The sequence below is a fragment of the Cornus florida genome, unplaced genomic scaffold, assembly GCF_030987335.1.
Source record: "Cornus florida cultivar Cherokee Brave unplaced genomic scaffold, ASM3098733v1 CherokeeBrave_3.0.0_Hap2_Chr01, whole genome shotgun sequence".
NCBI classification, from domain to species: Eukaryota; Viridiplantae; Streptophyta; class Magnoliopsida; order Cornales; family Cornaceae; genus Cornus; species Cornus florida.
The window spans coordinates 53,402,684-53,418,653 of NW_026775571.1; the positions used below are offsets into that span (position 1 = coordinate 53,402,684).

At 41.1% G+C, this 15,970-nt stretch overlaps 1 protein-coding gene across 1 annotated transcript; it reads right to left on the minus strand.

The window, feature by feature from the left end:
- Positions 1–11,553: 11,553 nt before the first annotated feature.
- Positions 11,554–13,683, minus strand: LOC132297160 (uncharacterized). Its single transcript, XM_059794898.1, has one exon. It carries the CDS (start codon positions 13,657–13,659, stop codon positions 11,689–11,691), a length of 1,971 nt encoding a protein of 656 aa, XP_059650881.1. The 5' UTR covers positions 13,660–13,683; the 3' UTR covers positions 11,554–11,688.
- Positions 13,684–15,970: the final 2,287 nt, after the last annotated feature.

A 15,970-nucleotide genomic window follows, 5' to 3' on the forward strand; every position in this document is an offset into this window, starting at 1 on the left:
GGAGCCATCTACCAGCGACTTGTCAATAAAATTTTCAGTAATCTGCTGGGCAATACAGTTGAAGCCTATATCGATGATATGGTGGTTAAAAGTATACGAAAAGAGGACCACCCGAAGCACCTCCAGGAGGTCTTTGATACTCTCAAGAGATACAATCTGATGCTGAACCCCACCAAGTGCTCCTTCGTCGTTTCGTCAGGACAGTTCCTTGGGCACGTCGTAAATAAAAGAGGAATAGAAGTAAGCCCAGCTCAAGCAAAGGCACTCATACAGAACCAGGAGCCGAAAACCCGCAGGGAAGTGCAAGTTCAAACCGGCCGAATTGCGGCTCTTAGCCGGTTCATATCCCGATTATCTGATAAGTATAAACCTTTCTTTGATGCTATTCGATCCAAAAACAAAGATATGTGGGGACCTCAGCAGCAGGAAGCTCTCAATCAATTGAAAAGCTACATGACAAAACCCCCAATCCTTTCTGCTCCAACGCCTGGAGACACTCTCATCCTGTACCTGGCAGTATCAGCTGTAGCAACAAGTGCAGTGTTGATCAAAGAAGGAGACAAGGTTCAGCACCCAATCTTTTACATAAGCAAAACGATGACGGATGCCGAGACACGGTACAGCAAGACAGAAAAGGTAATCCTGGCGTTAATTTATGCCAAGAGGAAACTTCGACATTACTTCGAGTCTCACAGCATAGTGGTACTTACAAATTACCCTATACGGGCTATCCTAGCTAAACCAGACCTGTCTGGTCGAATTACAAAATGGGCTATTGAGCTTAGCTCTTTTGACATCACCTATGCACCGAAGGTATCTCACAAGGGGCAGTCGGTAGCGGATTTCCTACTAGAGTACGACGATCAACCTGAGGAACCGACACTTCCAGAGCCATACTGGGAGTTACGAGTTGATGGCTCTTCCAACCGGAAAAGGGCAGGGGCCGGTATTGACATCACAACACCCGAGGGTACCAAGCTGCAGCAGTCAATTTTGCTAGATTTCCCATCTACTAATAACGAGGCCGAGTATGAGGCGATGCTCGCCGAACTTCAGCTAGCTAAACAGCTACAGGTACGATGTTTAAAAGTTTTTAGTGACTCACAGCTTGTGATCAATCAAGTGACAGGGCAATATTCTCCCAAGGAGGAACGTATGAAGTCGTACAAAGATGCTGTACAGAGTGCTATCCGAGAGTTCGATCAAATCGAGTTCCATCAGGTACCACGAGATGAAAATGCCGAAGCAGATCGATTGGCCGCAGCCGCATCATCTTCAGATGAAGAATTGATTCGGCTTGTTCCAATCGATGTTCTCGAAGGACCTAGCATTAATCCCCAGCAAGAGGTGATGGTGATCCCGAAAGTACCACGCGAGCCCTGCTGGATTGATCCAATCGAAGCCTACCTCAAGGAAGGGGTTCTCCCGAATCAAAAAGCTGAGGCAAGGAAGCTTAGGCTTACCGCGGCTAAGTACGCCATCATCAATAACCAGTTGTACCAAAGGTCATTCTCCGGTCCCTATCTCAAGTGTGTAACCCCTACTGAGGCTCTCACAATTCTAAAACAAGTTCATGAAGGAGATTGTGGAAACCACTCCGGAGGAAGATCCTTTACACACAAAATTCTAACCCAAGGTTATTTCTGGCCATACTTGGCTCGGAATGCCGAGGAATACTCAAGACGATGTGACAAGTGTCAGCGCCATGGTCCAATAAAGCACCAACCTGCCGAGGGTTTGCACGCCATGGCTAATCCATGGCCGTTCGCCCAATGGGGGATTGATATAGTAAGACTATTGCCCAAAACCATGGACAAAAAGGAGCATGTGCTTCTGGCTACGGATTACTTCACCAAGTGGGTGGAAGCTGAAGCCTTCTCTAGCATCACCCACGAAGAAGTAAAGCATTTCATTTGGAGCAACATTATTTGCCGGTTTGGGGTACCAAAAGTCATCGTAATGGACAATGGTAAGAACCTCGATAACAGAAGTACAAGGAAATTCTTTAGCGAACATGGAATCTTGCAAAAGTTGGCTGCAGTTAGTCATCCATAAGGCAATGGGCAAGCTGAAATAACTAATCGCACGATATTCGGGTGCTTAAAGAAAAAATTGGAGAAATTGAAGACAAAGTGGTACGAGAATCTCCCTCAAGTGCTTTGGGCCTATTGAACCACTCCAAGACGACCCACGGGAGAAAGCCCATTTGCTATGGCATATGGATCCGAAGCTGTCATTCCTACCGAGTCCATAATCCCAACCCTTCGGACATCCTTAGTACTGGAAGGGAATAATGAGCAACAACTCGAACATAGCCTTGATCTTGTGGACGAAAGGAGAGATGCGGTAGCAATTCGGCTCGCGGCATACCAACAGCAGGTGTGTAACAGTTATAACAAACGCGTCAGATTCAGGAGCTTTGTGGTAGGCGATTGGGTTTTGAAGCAGGAGACAACTCATGTAAAGAAACTGGAACCTAATTGGACCGGACCCTACAGAGTTACCGAAGTAGTGAGGAAAGGAGCATATCGTTTGGCCGAAGCTAGCGGACGTCCCATTGCGCGTCCTTGGAACGCAATACACCTGAAAAGGTATTTCCATTAGTTAAGTTTGTCAATTTTGCTACAAGTTCTTCACAAATAAGGCTGAATATGTCCACAGTCAGCCAAACTTTTCTTTATTTTGCTTCTATATTCAATACAACTCTCCTCTATTTTTGTTTCTTTTTATAAAAATGGGGGCATACGAACTCTATGATTACGCAACTTTTATGCGCATGCCAAGTCGCACTATGCGTTAGAAGCAAAGCATTTACAATGATTTTTACACAAAAAGAACAAAAACACAAACACAAAAACCAACATGCACACAAGACACAAAACACATGAATTATGGCCTGTGCTTAAAACTTTCTATCCCACATCAATAAAACGGTATGTGCTACATTCTGTTATATATGGGAATATTCAAATAGTTAATTACGGTGTAAGGAGGGCCCACTGGTATTTAAAGCTGTCAAGCTCAATACCAGAGGCATTCCTTACACCGACTTTTTTGACAAAATTTAGTCTATGTCCCACATCGGATAGAAATAGAAAAGAAATGCGGTTCATATATGCGTGGTCCACAACATTTGGTTGCCAAGAAGGGAGTATCAGTGGAGGCAGGTCTCTAAAGTTGACAAATGGAGAACTTCACAGCCACTGTTACTCGCTTTCTTGGCCTCCTATCATTTTTGAGTCTTCGGCCTTATAATAAGTGATTTGAGGAAAAATATGAAATAAACCTCCCCTCAGGCTCAGCGCCGGGGAGTAGTTCTCTCGCCTCGGACCCTAAGTGTCCGGTTCGGCACAACCTCCCCTCAGGCTCAGCGCCGGGGAGTAGTTCTCTCGCCTCGGACCCTAAGTGTTCGGCTCGGCAAAACCCCCTCCGGTTCCACGCCAGGGAATGAATAATTCGCCTCGGATCCTGAGTATCCGAGACAGCTTCGGACCCTAAGTGTCCTATTCAGCAATATTCCTCCACACCCAGTGCCGAGGAATAATTCGCCTCGGATCCTAAGTATCCGAGACAGTTTCGGACCCTAAGTGTCCTATTCAGCACTAGTCCTCCACACTCAGTGCTGAGGAGTAATTCGCCTTAGACCTTTGATGCCCAGATCAGAACTCTTTCCTCCGGACTCCAAGTGTTTAATACCTTGTGTATGCGGATATGTCATAAGTTCATCATACTCCACCCCACATCAGGAACACATGAGAAGGAAAGAGTATGTATACGTCTACTGAAGGCAAGTAAAAGGCAAGGAGGGTTCATTTAACAGTTAAATCATTGTCCATGCGAATCATCCTGCGATATCAACTAAACTGTTAAAAGGATCTCATTCTTCTCACAATCTTTGCGTTTTCACGGATAGCATAAATCCGAAGCAAAAAGACAATGTTTAATGTTTAAACACATTACCAAACAGAGAAATATGAACAGTATCAAGAACATACAACAAAAGCAAGTCAGGCAAGCCTAAAACGAAAAGGTATATTCATTATCCCAAAACAAGCTGTTCATAAAAACAAAGTACATGGCTCTACTTCCTCTTCGGATCGAAGGGAGTAGATTCAAAAGCATCCACTACATTAGGATTTGAGGTAGGAGGAGTTGAAGCCGCAGGAGCAGGAGAGCTGGGAGTACCCTTCAGATGTGCCTTCACCATCTCGGCAAAGCAGATTTCAGCTTCCAAAGCCTCTGGCCCTTCATCGTATGGGAAGTGCACCCCCACTTTCTTGTCAAAGGCGTCCGGATCCATCGTCTTAGGGCCTGAACCCTGATTATAGCCAGACCGGAACGCTTTAGCACTAGCCAAGTGCGCCAGACAGGAGTAGCGCCCTTGCATTTGCTTCCCTGCCTTGAAGCAAGTAGTAAGAGCCTCGGTCAGGCGTTGAACCTCGGCCTGAAGAGAATCCACCTTAGCCTCAGAGGCTGACAACTGCCTCTTGTACACATCCTTGGCTTCAGAAGCTATCCTCAGATTGGTAGAGGCAGTAGTGACTCTCTTCTCTGCATTTTCAAGATCCTTTTCCAACTTCTTGATGGAAAGGGATTGAGCTTCAGTAGTGGCGCAGAGGGCCATGGTATGGTATAGACTCTATTTAACAGGGAAGCAAATATAAGCATAAATAGACATATAAGCAAGCAAAAGTAACTTAATTCTAAAGGAGCAATGCGAACCTCTATGGCCCGGACTGGAGCAGAGGGGAGTAGTTGCTCCAACCCCATTTGGCTGATGGCTTCCTCGTCCTTTGGGAGCCACATTCCTCGAGCCACCGGCAGTGCAGCTGAAGGGTCTGTAACCACAGAATCCCCTGAGTGCAGGACTGACCTGTCAGCCCTGGTGAAGGAAGGAGTCCAAGGAGCCCCAGTCTCAGCAAGAACAAAGGCCCTGACTTCATCTTCAGGTTCGGCCTCTCCAGCTTTTTTCCCTCTGCTTTTAGAAGGGGCTTTGCCCTTGCCAGAGGAAGAGGGGTTGAGGCGAGATTTCTTCAATAGTGGTTCCTCAACCTCCACCTCATCCTCAGTTGATCCAATGACGACCAAGGGTTGGGCATCTTCGGCTTTCTTTTTTAAACCCTCAGCCCTCCGTATCTCCTCCTCGGTCATAGGGAAACTGTCAAAGGATGGTAAAGCCAGATCCATGAGGTCTGCAGCAACGGCACTGGAAGCAATGTCCCTGAGGTTTGAAGAAGTTAACAGGTCCTCGATAGGCGAGGGGTCACTCCAGACTCGTTCCTCAAGAAAAGAAAGTCTGTTCCTTGCTGCGGAGGCTGGGAATGTAGCTGAAAAAACACCAAGAAATTCATAAATACGGCAAAATATTAAGACTTGGCAAGGAAAACAGCCAGAACACTTGGTATGAAGGGAGGTTAAATATTCTATACCTAATTTCCCGAATTTGCGCGGGATGGGAAGCGCAATTGATTGGGACACGAACCATTTTCCTTTAACTACAACCATCATTTCTTTCTATTTCTTTTCGGATGAAGGAAGGTTCGTGCATATCCTTTAATGAAGGGGAGAGGTAAAAAAGAAGCGACCAGGCTCGGTCCCATGCTTAGATATATTGTAAGTAAGCAGAAGGTCGGCAAGGGTCAAATCCAGAGCCTCTAATTTCCAGCGCACCAACAACGCCGAAAGGATGCGAAAGAAATTGGGATTTACTTGAAGGGGGGCAAGACCTAGCTTATTGAAAACTAAATGATAGAAGGGATGAAGAGGGAATCGGAAGGCGTTAAGGTGCCCTACCGAAAGAAGCAACTCATCCTCCTCAATTCCCTCGCCGGAGGTGAAATTGGCACCCTCGGGATATTCTGCAATTTCTACTCCTTCAGGAACATCAAATTCTTCCATTACCGAAGCAATAGAGAATTTGATGCGGCGAATAGAGATGATTGCTTTCTTCTCTTCATGGGTAAGAACGTAATCAGAGCCTGAGGTGGATGTTTCGGTTGGAAGAGGGGAAGTACCTGATGGATTCAACGTAGGGCGATCTGTAGAAACCCTAGGAGGGGGAGCCCTAATGCGAATGGGGGAAGATGAAGGTGTGGATTCAGAATCCCCAAGGTCTACACGTTCGGGAGTAGATGAAGTACTCATAGTGAAAGATTGAAGAGAAAGATGCGAAACTAACCTGACAAAGCGATGGAAGCGATGGAATGAAGGACGCAGAAGTGCAACAAGGGCAAATGTAACTCTTGCAAAGTCTTGTGTGACGGATTAATAATGAAAGACCACGAACTGTTTCTGAAGCAAAGTAAAAACCGGTTTCAATTCCCTCTTTAATAGGAGCCGTCACTCAATTAAAAATGAAATTTGGGGCAAAGTGTGGAGGGAAAAAAAACTCCCTCCAATAAAAAGCGCACACGTCACCACCACACATATCTACATTCCAAGGGCATTTAAGGCCCATCATGTTCAAGCCCAAATTGAGCATACTTACAGCCCAAGACCATTACAATTTGTCCTCCAACTTCCATCAAGGCCGAATCAAGAAGTCATCAGCCCAGCTTTTGAGTATTTAACATCCGGCCTGTTACTCAAGCCCAGCTGGATCGAAATATATTCAGCCCAACAATGCACAAGTCCTGCCATTTGAAGGATTTACTGTAGAAGGAAAATTCTGATAGGAAGTTCTGTACAAGGCAGGTTTTATGTATGGAAAATTCGACAATGGAAAGAACTCTATTAGAAAAGAATGGCTATATAGAAAGAATTGGAGGGCAAGTAACGCAAGTCCTACCATAATTTCGTAATCTTTTGTATATAAATAGAGGCTAAGACCTCCAATAAAGGATCAAGCAATTCCACACTTCTCTATACATTATTCTTATTTATTTTTATTGTTTTTGAGTGAGTTGTTTTATTTTTCTCAATCATTATTGGTTGAGCGAAATTTTGCACCTACACTTCATACGTAAAAAAAATAAATGAAAATAAAAGTGAAATTTACCATTGCCCAAATGACCCCCCAATTACCAGAAAAGGGATCCTTCACTTTTTGGTTGCTAATCGCTATCAGTAAATCGACATGCGCTAGGTATAAACTTTGACTCCTCTCTCTCCTTTAGGTTAAGTGGCATATCATGTTCTTCTCCACTTAGATTGGGCTTAAGTTTATTAAAATAGTAAAAAAAAAAAAGTTACAAGTGGGCTAGCTCGAATGGGCTGTATTAAAAAGAAGTCAGATTAGGCTGTATTCTCTGCCACTCAGATTGGGTCTAAATTAATTTTAAAAAATAAAAAAATAAGTTACAACTTACAAGTGAGTGTATTAAAAAAAGTTGTATTTACATGGAGCCTTCACCAACTGAGCTGCAATTCATTTTATAAGTAAAATAATTTTCATAGTATATACATTATATAGGGCTTAAAAAAAAATTTGGGCCATGCCATTCTATTTGTATACTCACCCAATGACAATGTACAATTTCAAAAAAAGTTAGCTTGCTTATTTATAAAATTGCTGACAACGAGATAAAATGTTATATTTAATTGGGCCATATAAGTAAAATAATTTTCATAGTAGATATACAAAAAATTTGGACCATGCCATGCTATTTGTATACTCACCCAATGACAATGCACAATTTCAAAAAAAGTTAGCTTACCTACTTATAAAATTGCTGACAACGAGATAAAATGTTATATTTAATTGGGCCAGTATACCAATAATATGGCGTACACGGCGCACCCAATATATACTTGTTGTGGTGGTAGATTGCATTGCCAAGGAGAGTTTTAAAGTTATGGTAGATTGCCAAGGAGAGTTTTAAAGTTACGGAAATTTTTTTTTAGAGAAACCAAAGAAATTTTAAAGAGAGAAAAATGTAAGTAGAAAATTTACACAATTTTGTCCTTTCAAAGATTTTCAAATTACATAATTTATACGAGGAATTGGTCTAAAACCTTGTACCCTCTCTGGTTGCTTTTTAGGAGCTGTTTGACAGCCACGCTTTATATTTCTGCTTTGACAAGAAGCAGAAGTAATGTTCTGCTTTGAAATATGTTCAATATTATTTAGAAGTTTGTTTGGTAAGGTATATTTATTGCAAGATTTTTTAAAGTAAAAATATGAAAATATGTTTGGTAAAAAAATATTGCAAATTTGAAAAATTAAATATCTAGTTAAAAATGTCATTTTAGAGTTTATTTTTATTTTTTGGGTGAACAATGCTTTTACTACCATGCGGAAACAACCGAAACAATCAAATTTTTGCTTCTAATTTTGACCTTTTTTTCGGAAGCGCTTCGATATTATTCAAATCGCAACAAAAGTTACCTAACACTATTTGTGCTTTTGCTTTGCTACATGAAGCAGAAGCGGTTACCAAACAGAGCCTTAATTTTTTGTTAATCTATGACAAAAACAAAAACAAAAACATGAATAGAAGTGATTGCCAAACAGATCCTTAATTTTTGTTAATCTATGATTTATGTTGTAGTAATCGAAGTGATGACCTATCTGTTAGGTCTGTTGTCAAAGTTGAAAACGGTGATGGCCGGGGACAAGCCGGCCAAGCAGGCCCAAGCTTAAATGCCTAATAAGTGGGCATAAATGTATGGATATAACATACAATAAATGCTTTAGAAGGCTTGAAACAGGTGTGATTAATGATAGACAAAGACAGGTGAAAGATTTAACTGACTGCAATTTCCTAATTTCCTGAGCTTTTGAAATAAAATAAATAATTAAATAAATAAACAAATAATAAGGGGCTGGAGAAGAGAGAGATCTGGAGATGGTGGTGTTGTGGTGATAGATTGCAGAGGAGAGATTTAAAAGTCATGGAAAAATTAATTTTAGGGAGACCAAAGAAATTTTAAAGAGAGGAAAAGGTTTAAGTAGAAAATTTACATAATTTTGTCCTTTCAAAGATGGTCAAATTGGTCATTTAAAAGAAACATTTCATCCATGCAGAAGGTCATTACCAAAGGTTAGAGCATCTCCAGGGTCCATTATAATTTGATTACATGAAAAAAGTGAACTGAACTGTGACGTTTCCAATTTTCTATATTTTTTATTTTTCGAGTAATTCGTTGATACAAGGGTATTTCGGTCTTTTTATGTCTTGTGTACGGGTTTTTAGTTGGGTCCATTACATTTTGTGCATTTTAATTTATGTGGATTAGGTAATATTTTGTGTGTTGCATTATATAGGTGTGGTGTAGAAATTGGAGCAAAAGAAAAAGGGAAAAAAAATTCAAAAATGGTGGGACCCACATGCATGTTTTAAGCCTCATTTTCTTCCTTCTCTCACTTCACTCCCGCTGGAACCTCTCTCTCCCTTTCTAGAGTTTTCTTTTTTCTTTCTTTTGAGTTTCAATCTTTGAGACAAGATTTCTCTCTCAATTCTTGCCGAATTTAAGTGCCATTTGAGGCAAAACGAAGAGTACGATGAGCTCTACATACTAGTACCAGAAATTTCAGCTTTGGTACCCTCCTTAGATTTCGAAATTTGGAACCCATTTCAAAGGTTTTGTCCAATCTTGAGGTAGGGGTCCTTAATTCATAAAATCTTGTGCTTTAGTGAGTTGATCTACTTTATTTGTGTCTTAGAATGCTTAATTATGTTAATTATAGTTCAAATTGACTTGATTGAGATATATGAACATGTGAGAATATGTGTTAAATATGTTGTATGAAAAATATGCTTATATGATAACTATGAAACTATGTGGATTAAATGCTTTATGTAAAGAGCATGTTTATGTGTTGATTTTCATATGCCGAAAATGTTAGAATCTTGTTATATGCCGTTATGTGGTAAATCCTTTGGGAATTTTTGTGAACCATGCCTTGTTAGTTAAATTTGAACTAGCCGTGGGATTATGAGCATGGACATAGCATTGATGCATTCATACACTGGCATTGGGAATGAAAGGGAAGAAATCGTTTTGAAAAGAAAAAGAGAATTTTGGGAAAGTATTTTAATGAATCGGTTTTGTAAAAACCCGGTCGCCGTGGGGGTACTAAAGGGCCGGAAGATTAATATAGGCTAGAGGGAATTAGGGAGATTGCCCTAGCGTGGTTAAGCTAGCTGAGCCCCATAATGACTCCGCGGTGGTACCAAGGGTCAGGGACACTAGCCAATCCTTCTCTCGTGTCGCTGTAGGGTCACCAAAGGGCGGGTTATATTAACAGTTTACAAGTGATGGTTTGGGTTTTGAAAACGGAGAGCGACATCGGCATGCATTGCATTCCCATTGCATTATGTTACTTATGTGGAGATTGATTATTATATTGTGGTTTCCCTACATGGCCTGATCCCTATTCTCATTGTTCTATTCTATGTTTGGATTCACGGGGATACAAGAAGCGTGTCTTAAGTGCTACCTACTGAGCTTTATACTCACCCTATTATTTAATAATTTTTTTTTCAGGAAACAGGAAAGAAGTGACGGATGACTTTTCACTACAGCCCTAATTTGGATTAGAAGATTTCTTTTTGCTATTTTTGTATTAAGTCTCATATTTTTGTAAAATCTTAGTTTGTTATATTTGGTATAAAGATTTGTGAACTCTTAATATTGTAACTATATTTTGGGACTGTAATTATGATAATTTGGATTAATCGGTATGTAGATGTTCCACCATGAGATGAGCCATGTTGAGGTATAAGGAACGGATGGATGGGATGTTGGAGTATATTAATTGTATTATGTGTTGGGATAAGTTAGAGGTGTTTTGAAAGGCCAGGAAGAGCCATTGCGGTTTTTTTTTTTTTTTTGAGCAGGTGGTTGTAGTCCTTTTTTTAGGGGAGGTCATGCGAATTTTTTTTTAAAAAATGGTATCAGTTTAGGATCGTTTCATCAACTGAAGAAAAATTAATTTTACCTCATACTTAATCACTATAAATTTTAAATAACTTTGTGGAAATGAAAAGTTCGCAAATATGGGTAACGTAGATCTGACTCAAATTGTTTCTGCTTTTCACAAAATACACAAAACAAGTAGCACAATTTTTTTTAAATGGTTGCTCCTTTCATGCTCTGCATGTACTTTCAGCTTCACTTGCCACTCTCACGCTCCATTCGCGACCCTACTCTCTTGCCACTCTCACACTACATTCGCGACCCTACTCTCGCTCTACCTCCTATTCTCTGTAACTTAAATTTTGTCCTTTTTTCGTGCTCTCTCTAGCGTCATGTGATTTAAGAAATGAGTGTAAAACGATAAACTTGCCCATCTATATTATACTCGAGGATGAACTCACATTTTCATTGAAACCACAAACCATACACCCAAACCCAAATAACTAGAAACTGAATTCTTTTTGGAAATAATTCAAACACAAAGAAGATGTAGAGTTTGTCAACATCTAAGCATGAACCACACTATATGAACAATTGGAATTCAAAAGGAAATTTAACTACTAAGACCAGTCTTGTAGAGTAATCATGACCAAATAAGATACCAATTCTTGAAAATTTGTCCAAATGGTTGAAGTGAACTTGCAAGAATTGGTGATCTTGAAGAGTAATAATCATGTAAAGTCCAAAAGAAAATTGCACAAAACTAAGGACAATACTATCATTTAGAGTTCAAAAGCATATTGCATCAAACTTAAGGACAATATTCATCATTTAGAGTTCTCAAAAGCAAAATTGCACAAAACCCATCGACACAAAATAGTAGTATATTCAGTCAACTACAACAAGTTTCTTGTACTCCTCACCAGAGATGGCTAGTTCCATGACATCCTCAGGGTTCACAACCCCACCACCCTCCAAGAACATAGTCAGCAGATTCTTCGAAAAACCGCTCACCAGAGCCACCCCGCTCTGCCTCGCCACCACCGGTGTGGAAGACGAATTCCTAAGGTTCCAAAACACGATTTCCGGCACCTTACTATATCCTCTCTCTCCGAATTTCCTCTGTATGACTTGGTAATCTGTCTCCCAGCCATTCTCATTAGGTCCATCATCATCACCACACTCTGAATCACATTCATAACTCCTCACACCTGACGCTTGGTCAAATTCCATATCACTGAAAACAAACACCCTTTTAATCATCTGATCTTCATTCAGCTTTCCTTCAACTGCAACTTCCAATATCCTATCAAACACTTTCTGAAAGTCTGTGTTCATACCCCACTCCATTTTTCTCACAAACTCGGTCTTGGCCAAAAGGGTATTTCCCTCAACACTCTGAATTTCCGGGTCGGCACTGAATGTGATCAATTTGCCCTTCCATGGCTCTTCACTTAGCTCCGAAACCAACACACCAAGCGCCACGGACACCTCCATTGGAACTCCGGACATGCTTCCGGACACATCACATATCGCTATGCAATTCGTCAGCTTCCCCTTCTTCGACATGTCTTCCACCATTCTCTTCCACTGAAGCTCCGCCACTTCGCCACCGTCTTTGTCCCCCAACGAGACTATGATCTCGTGGGGGAGCAATGCTCCGGCAGCAATCTTCGCCTTCCCACTCTTCACATTTTCAAGGTATTCCTTGAACCGGTCTTCGTCGTGCTTCAAGAACAGCTCTTTGTAGGTTTTCATCGCCACCGAGGCCACCCGATTGTACTGAAGGGAGCCCCATTGCTTCGCACTCATGAACACCTCAGGCAATTCCAAGGCCTTGTGCAAAGGCACAAGCACTTGTTTTCTCATCCTATCTCTGACCCTATACACATAGTGTGCCTCCTCAATTCCCTGATATTGTGGGTCAGATTCTCTCGGAAAAAGCTTCCTCGCAATGCCTTCGCAGATCAGAGTGGACTTGTCGTACGACGAATCGACCGTCGGACACCATTTCGCCGCCAAACTGATCTGGTTCAGCTTGCCGGAGTTCAAATTCTCGATATCGGATTTCAAAAGATCGACAAACAGATCCGAAATCCGATCGTGCAAGAATCGGTAATTGGGGTCTTGATTGTACTTGTCTAGGGCTTTTTTGGCCTTCGCAGCTTCTCTCTCCTTCCTCAAAACCCTAGCAGTCTCTTTCTCTTTCGATCTCTCTGCATTCATCTCTTCCAAACTCCTCAAAATCCTTTCCCTCTTCTCTTCATTTCCCTTCTTGGGTCGATTCTCTCGCTTGAACATCCCTCCAGATTTCGATTTCGTTTTCGTTTTTCTCCACCTCTCGTCCTTCTCGATCTTTCTCACCTCGGGGCCTTCGAGAATTCGATAGAGGATCTCCAGAAGGTCCTTGAAATACCCGAATTCGACAAAAGCCCTAACGCTGGAAGCTAGGGTTTTGGGGTGGTGGTTATGGAGCCAAAACGCCGCCGTGTAGAACCCTTCCTTGTCGGACTTTCCCGTCCCTCTGACCCCTCTCAGGTTGCAGATCAGCTTCAGAGTGGTCAGAGGGTTGTGGCTCCAAGCCAATTGAAGCCGTTCGATCAGATCATCCGGTGGCGTGTCGGGCACCACGTGGAAGAAGAAGTCCAGGCATGGGTTGCCGGAGGACAGGTAGGTCGCAGAGAGGTTTTCCGTCAACCCCATCGGTGGTTCTCCGGCGTCATCAGTCTGACACGCCGATGGTTTCTCGGACAGATCAAGGCTGTGGGTTTGGGACACCAAAGACTCCATAGGGGTGTCTCCGGGAGGTGGCTGGGTTTGGATTTCCGGTGGGCCGAGAAGCTGACAAGTAGTGGCCATTTGTTTTGGGGTTTGTTGGTGTGATCAGTCTTCACGCCATTTTTATAGAAGGTGGTTACTGGGTACAGTAAATAGAGATTTAGATTCCGTGTATATCATGTGCACAGTATCGTTGTGAATTTTCTATCTAAGAATGACACGTGGTATATGTTTGACTAAATTCCATATTTAGACGTGATTGTTTGAAGATTATTGGGTTTGCATTTCAACTTGTGAAAATTCATACTATAGAGCATTAAAAATTTGAAAATAATAAAGTGAATATATATTTTTTTAAAGGTTTATGATTTTGTCTAAATAGTAAACAAATATTTTTTTTTGACATTTTATGATAAAATAATAGTGCACGATTTTTTCTAAAAAAGTTGTTTTTTTTTTTTTTTTTTTTCTTTTTTATGAAACGAGTTTTGTAAATTACTGCTTAGACCTTGATATTGAGTCAAAAGTGATGAATAATAATGAATTTCCACAGCATATTGGAACCTTCCTATGCGTCTTTTTTTGTCTTTTACTTTTACTTTTCTTTTCTTTTTTTTCACAGAAAATTAAAATAAAAAAAATTGTATGAATATGGAAGATATTTAGTATTTTACAAGTATGAGCAGCTAGCCCACAAGAGACAGCCCAAAATAGGCAAAGTCCAAGCCCATGGACCCAAACAGTTCAACAAAGAAAGAACCATAACAGCATTCAGCAAGAATTCTAAACTGTAAAGTTGATGTAAGCTTGGAAATTAGTTGGTGTAAGGGTACTTTGGGCCCCTGTTTTGGGTTGTTTTCCTTTTTCCTTCTTCGGTCTTTGGGCTTGTGGCCAGTATTATTGTAGTCCTTGGGCCCATGACAATTTTATTTTTAATTTTTGTACAAGGTGAGGAGGATGGGGAGAGTTGAAGCTGGGTTCCCACAAGATCGGGGGAGTATGTATATTTACTAACTGGGCTATCCAGCTCACCCTGGGCTGGTGGAAAAAAAAAACAAAAAACAAAAAAGGAGAACCAATAAGCTAACAACAAAATTGAAAAAGCCCATTTCCAATACATTGCAAACATAACAAAGAAAGTACTAAATTGTGAGATCATGAATTGTAGCTTGATGGACATCCAACACTTCCAACAGCCTTGCTACTCTATCAAGAGGCATGTGTGATCCACCATGGAGTCTAGAGTTTCTCTCATTCCAAATCCCCCACAAACATGCAACAAAAAGACTTTTCAGAACCTTGGAGTGAAGATACATCTGCTTGAACCACTGAATTAGATCTGAACCATATCAAATTTATTTGCCTCCCACTTCAGTACATCAATACAACAGGACCAGAATTGCCAAGCATATTCACAAGACACAAAGATGTGATCTCTTGTATCTACATCTTTCAGACAGTTGGAGCATCTAGAAGCCAGTTGTATCTTTCTTCTCTGCAAATTGACCATGGAAAGAAGCTTATCATGCAACACAATAACAACAAATACTAGACCAATCCACCTGTTCATGAGCAATCTTGCATGCACTCCATGCTCTCTTGAAAGAAAACTGTCCCTCCCAAAGTAATTTGTCTCCAGTCCTATGGATAAGCACTGAGCCGATATATATATTGTTTGAACTGTGTAAAGACTTCTTCCTGTAACATCAACAAGTTCCAGCTTCCATTTGCCATCAAAGAGTTGAGTGTAGCAGTCCTAGTTATTGAGAGACTCCTAACCACTCTGTGACCAAATCTTTGAACCACTGTCTGTCCATCACACCAAGGGTCCAAGAATGCATAGAAAGTTTGCCCTCCCCTAATACAGTAAGATACATGTTGAAGCATTATTTCTCTAATAGCCACAAGAGACCTCCAAATAACAGAAGAAGTAGCCTTAGGAATAACATTCCAATAGGTACAATTATAAGTATACTTCTGCTTAAACCGGCAACCCACAACCTATCCTTGCTAACTAAGAAGTCCCAGGCCAGCCTATATTTAGAGGCTGTTTGAACATCAACCATTTTTCTCAACCTTAGTCCTCCCTCAGCTTTAGGTCTGGTAATAAGATCCCAATTCATCAAATGAATTTTTGAGCATTGTCCTTGCTCCCCCAAGTAAAATCCCTGCAAATTTTCTGAATTTTATTGCAGGGTAAGTAATAATTCCCACACCAAAAATGGACCATTGGAGTCACCATTGCCTCCAAAAGCTCCACTCTACCTGCAGTAGATAGCAGCTTTGTGTTCCAGCTAAAAATCTTGCTAGAGACCTTATCAATTAATCCATGACAATGAGATTTCTTTAAACCATTTGGACACAAAGGCAGTCCTAAATATGTTATAGGGAA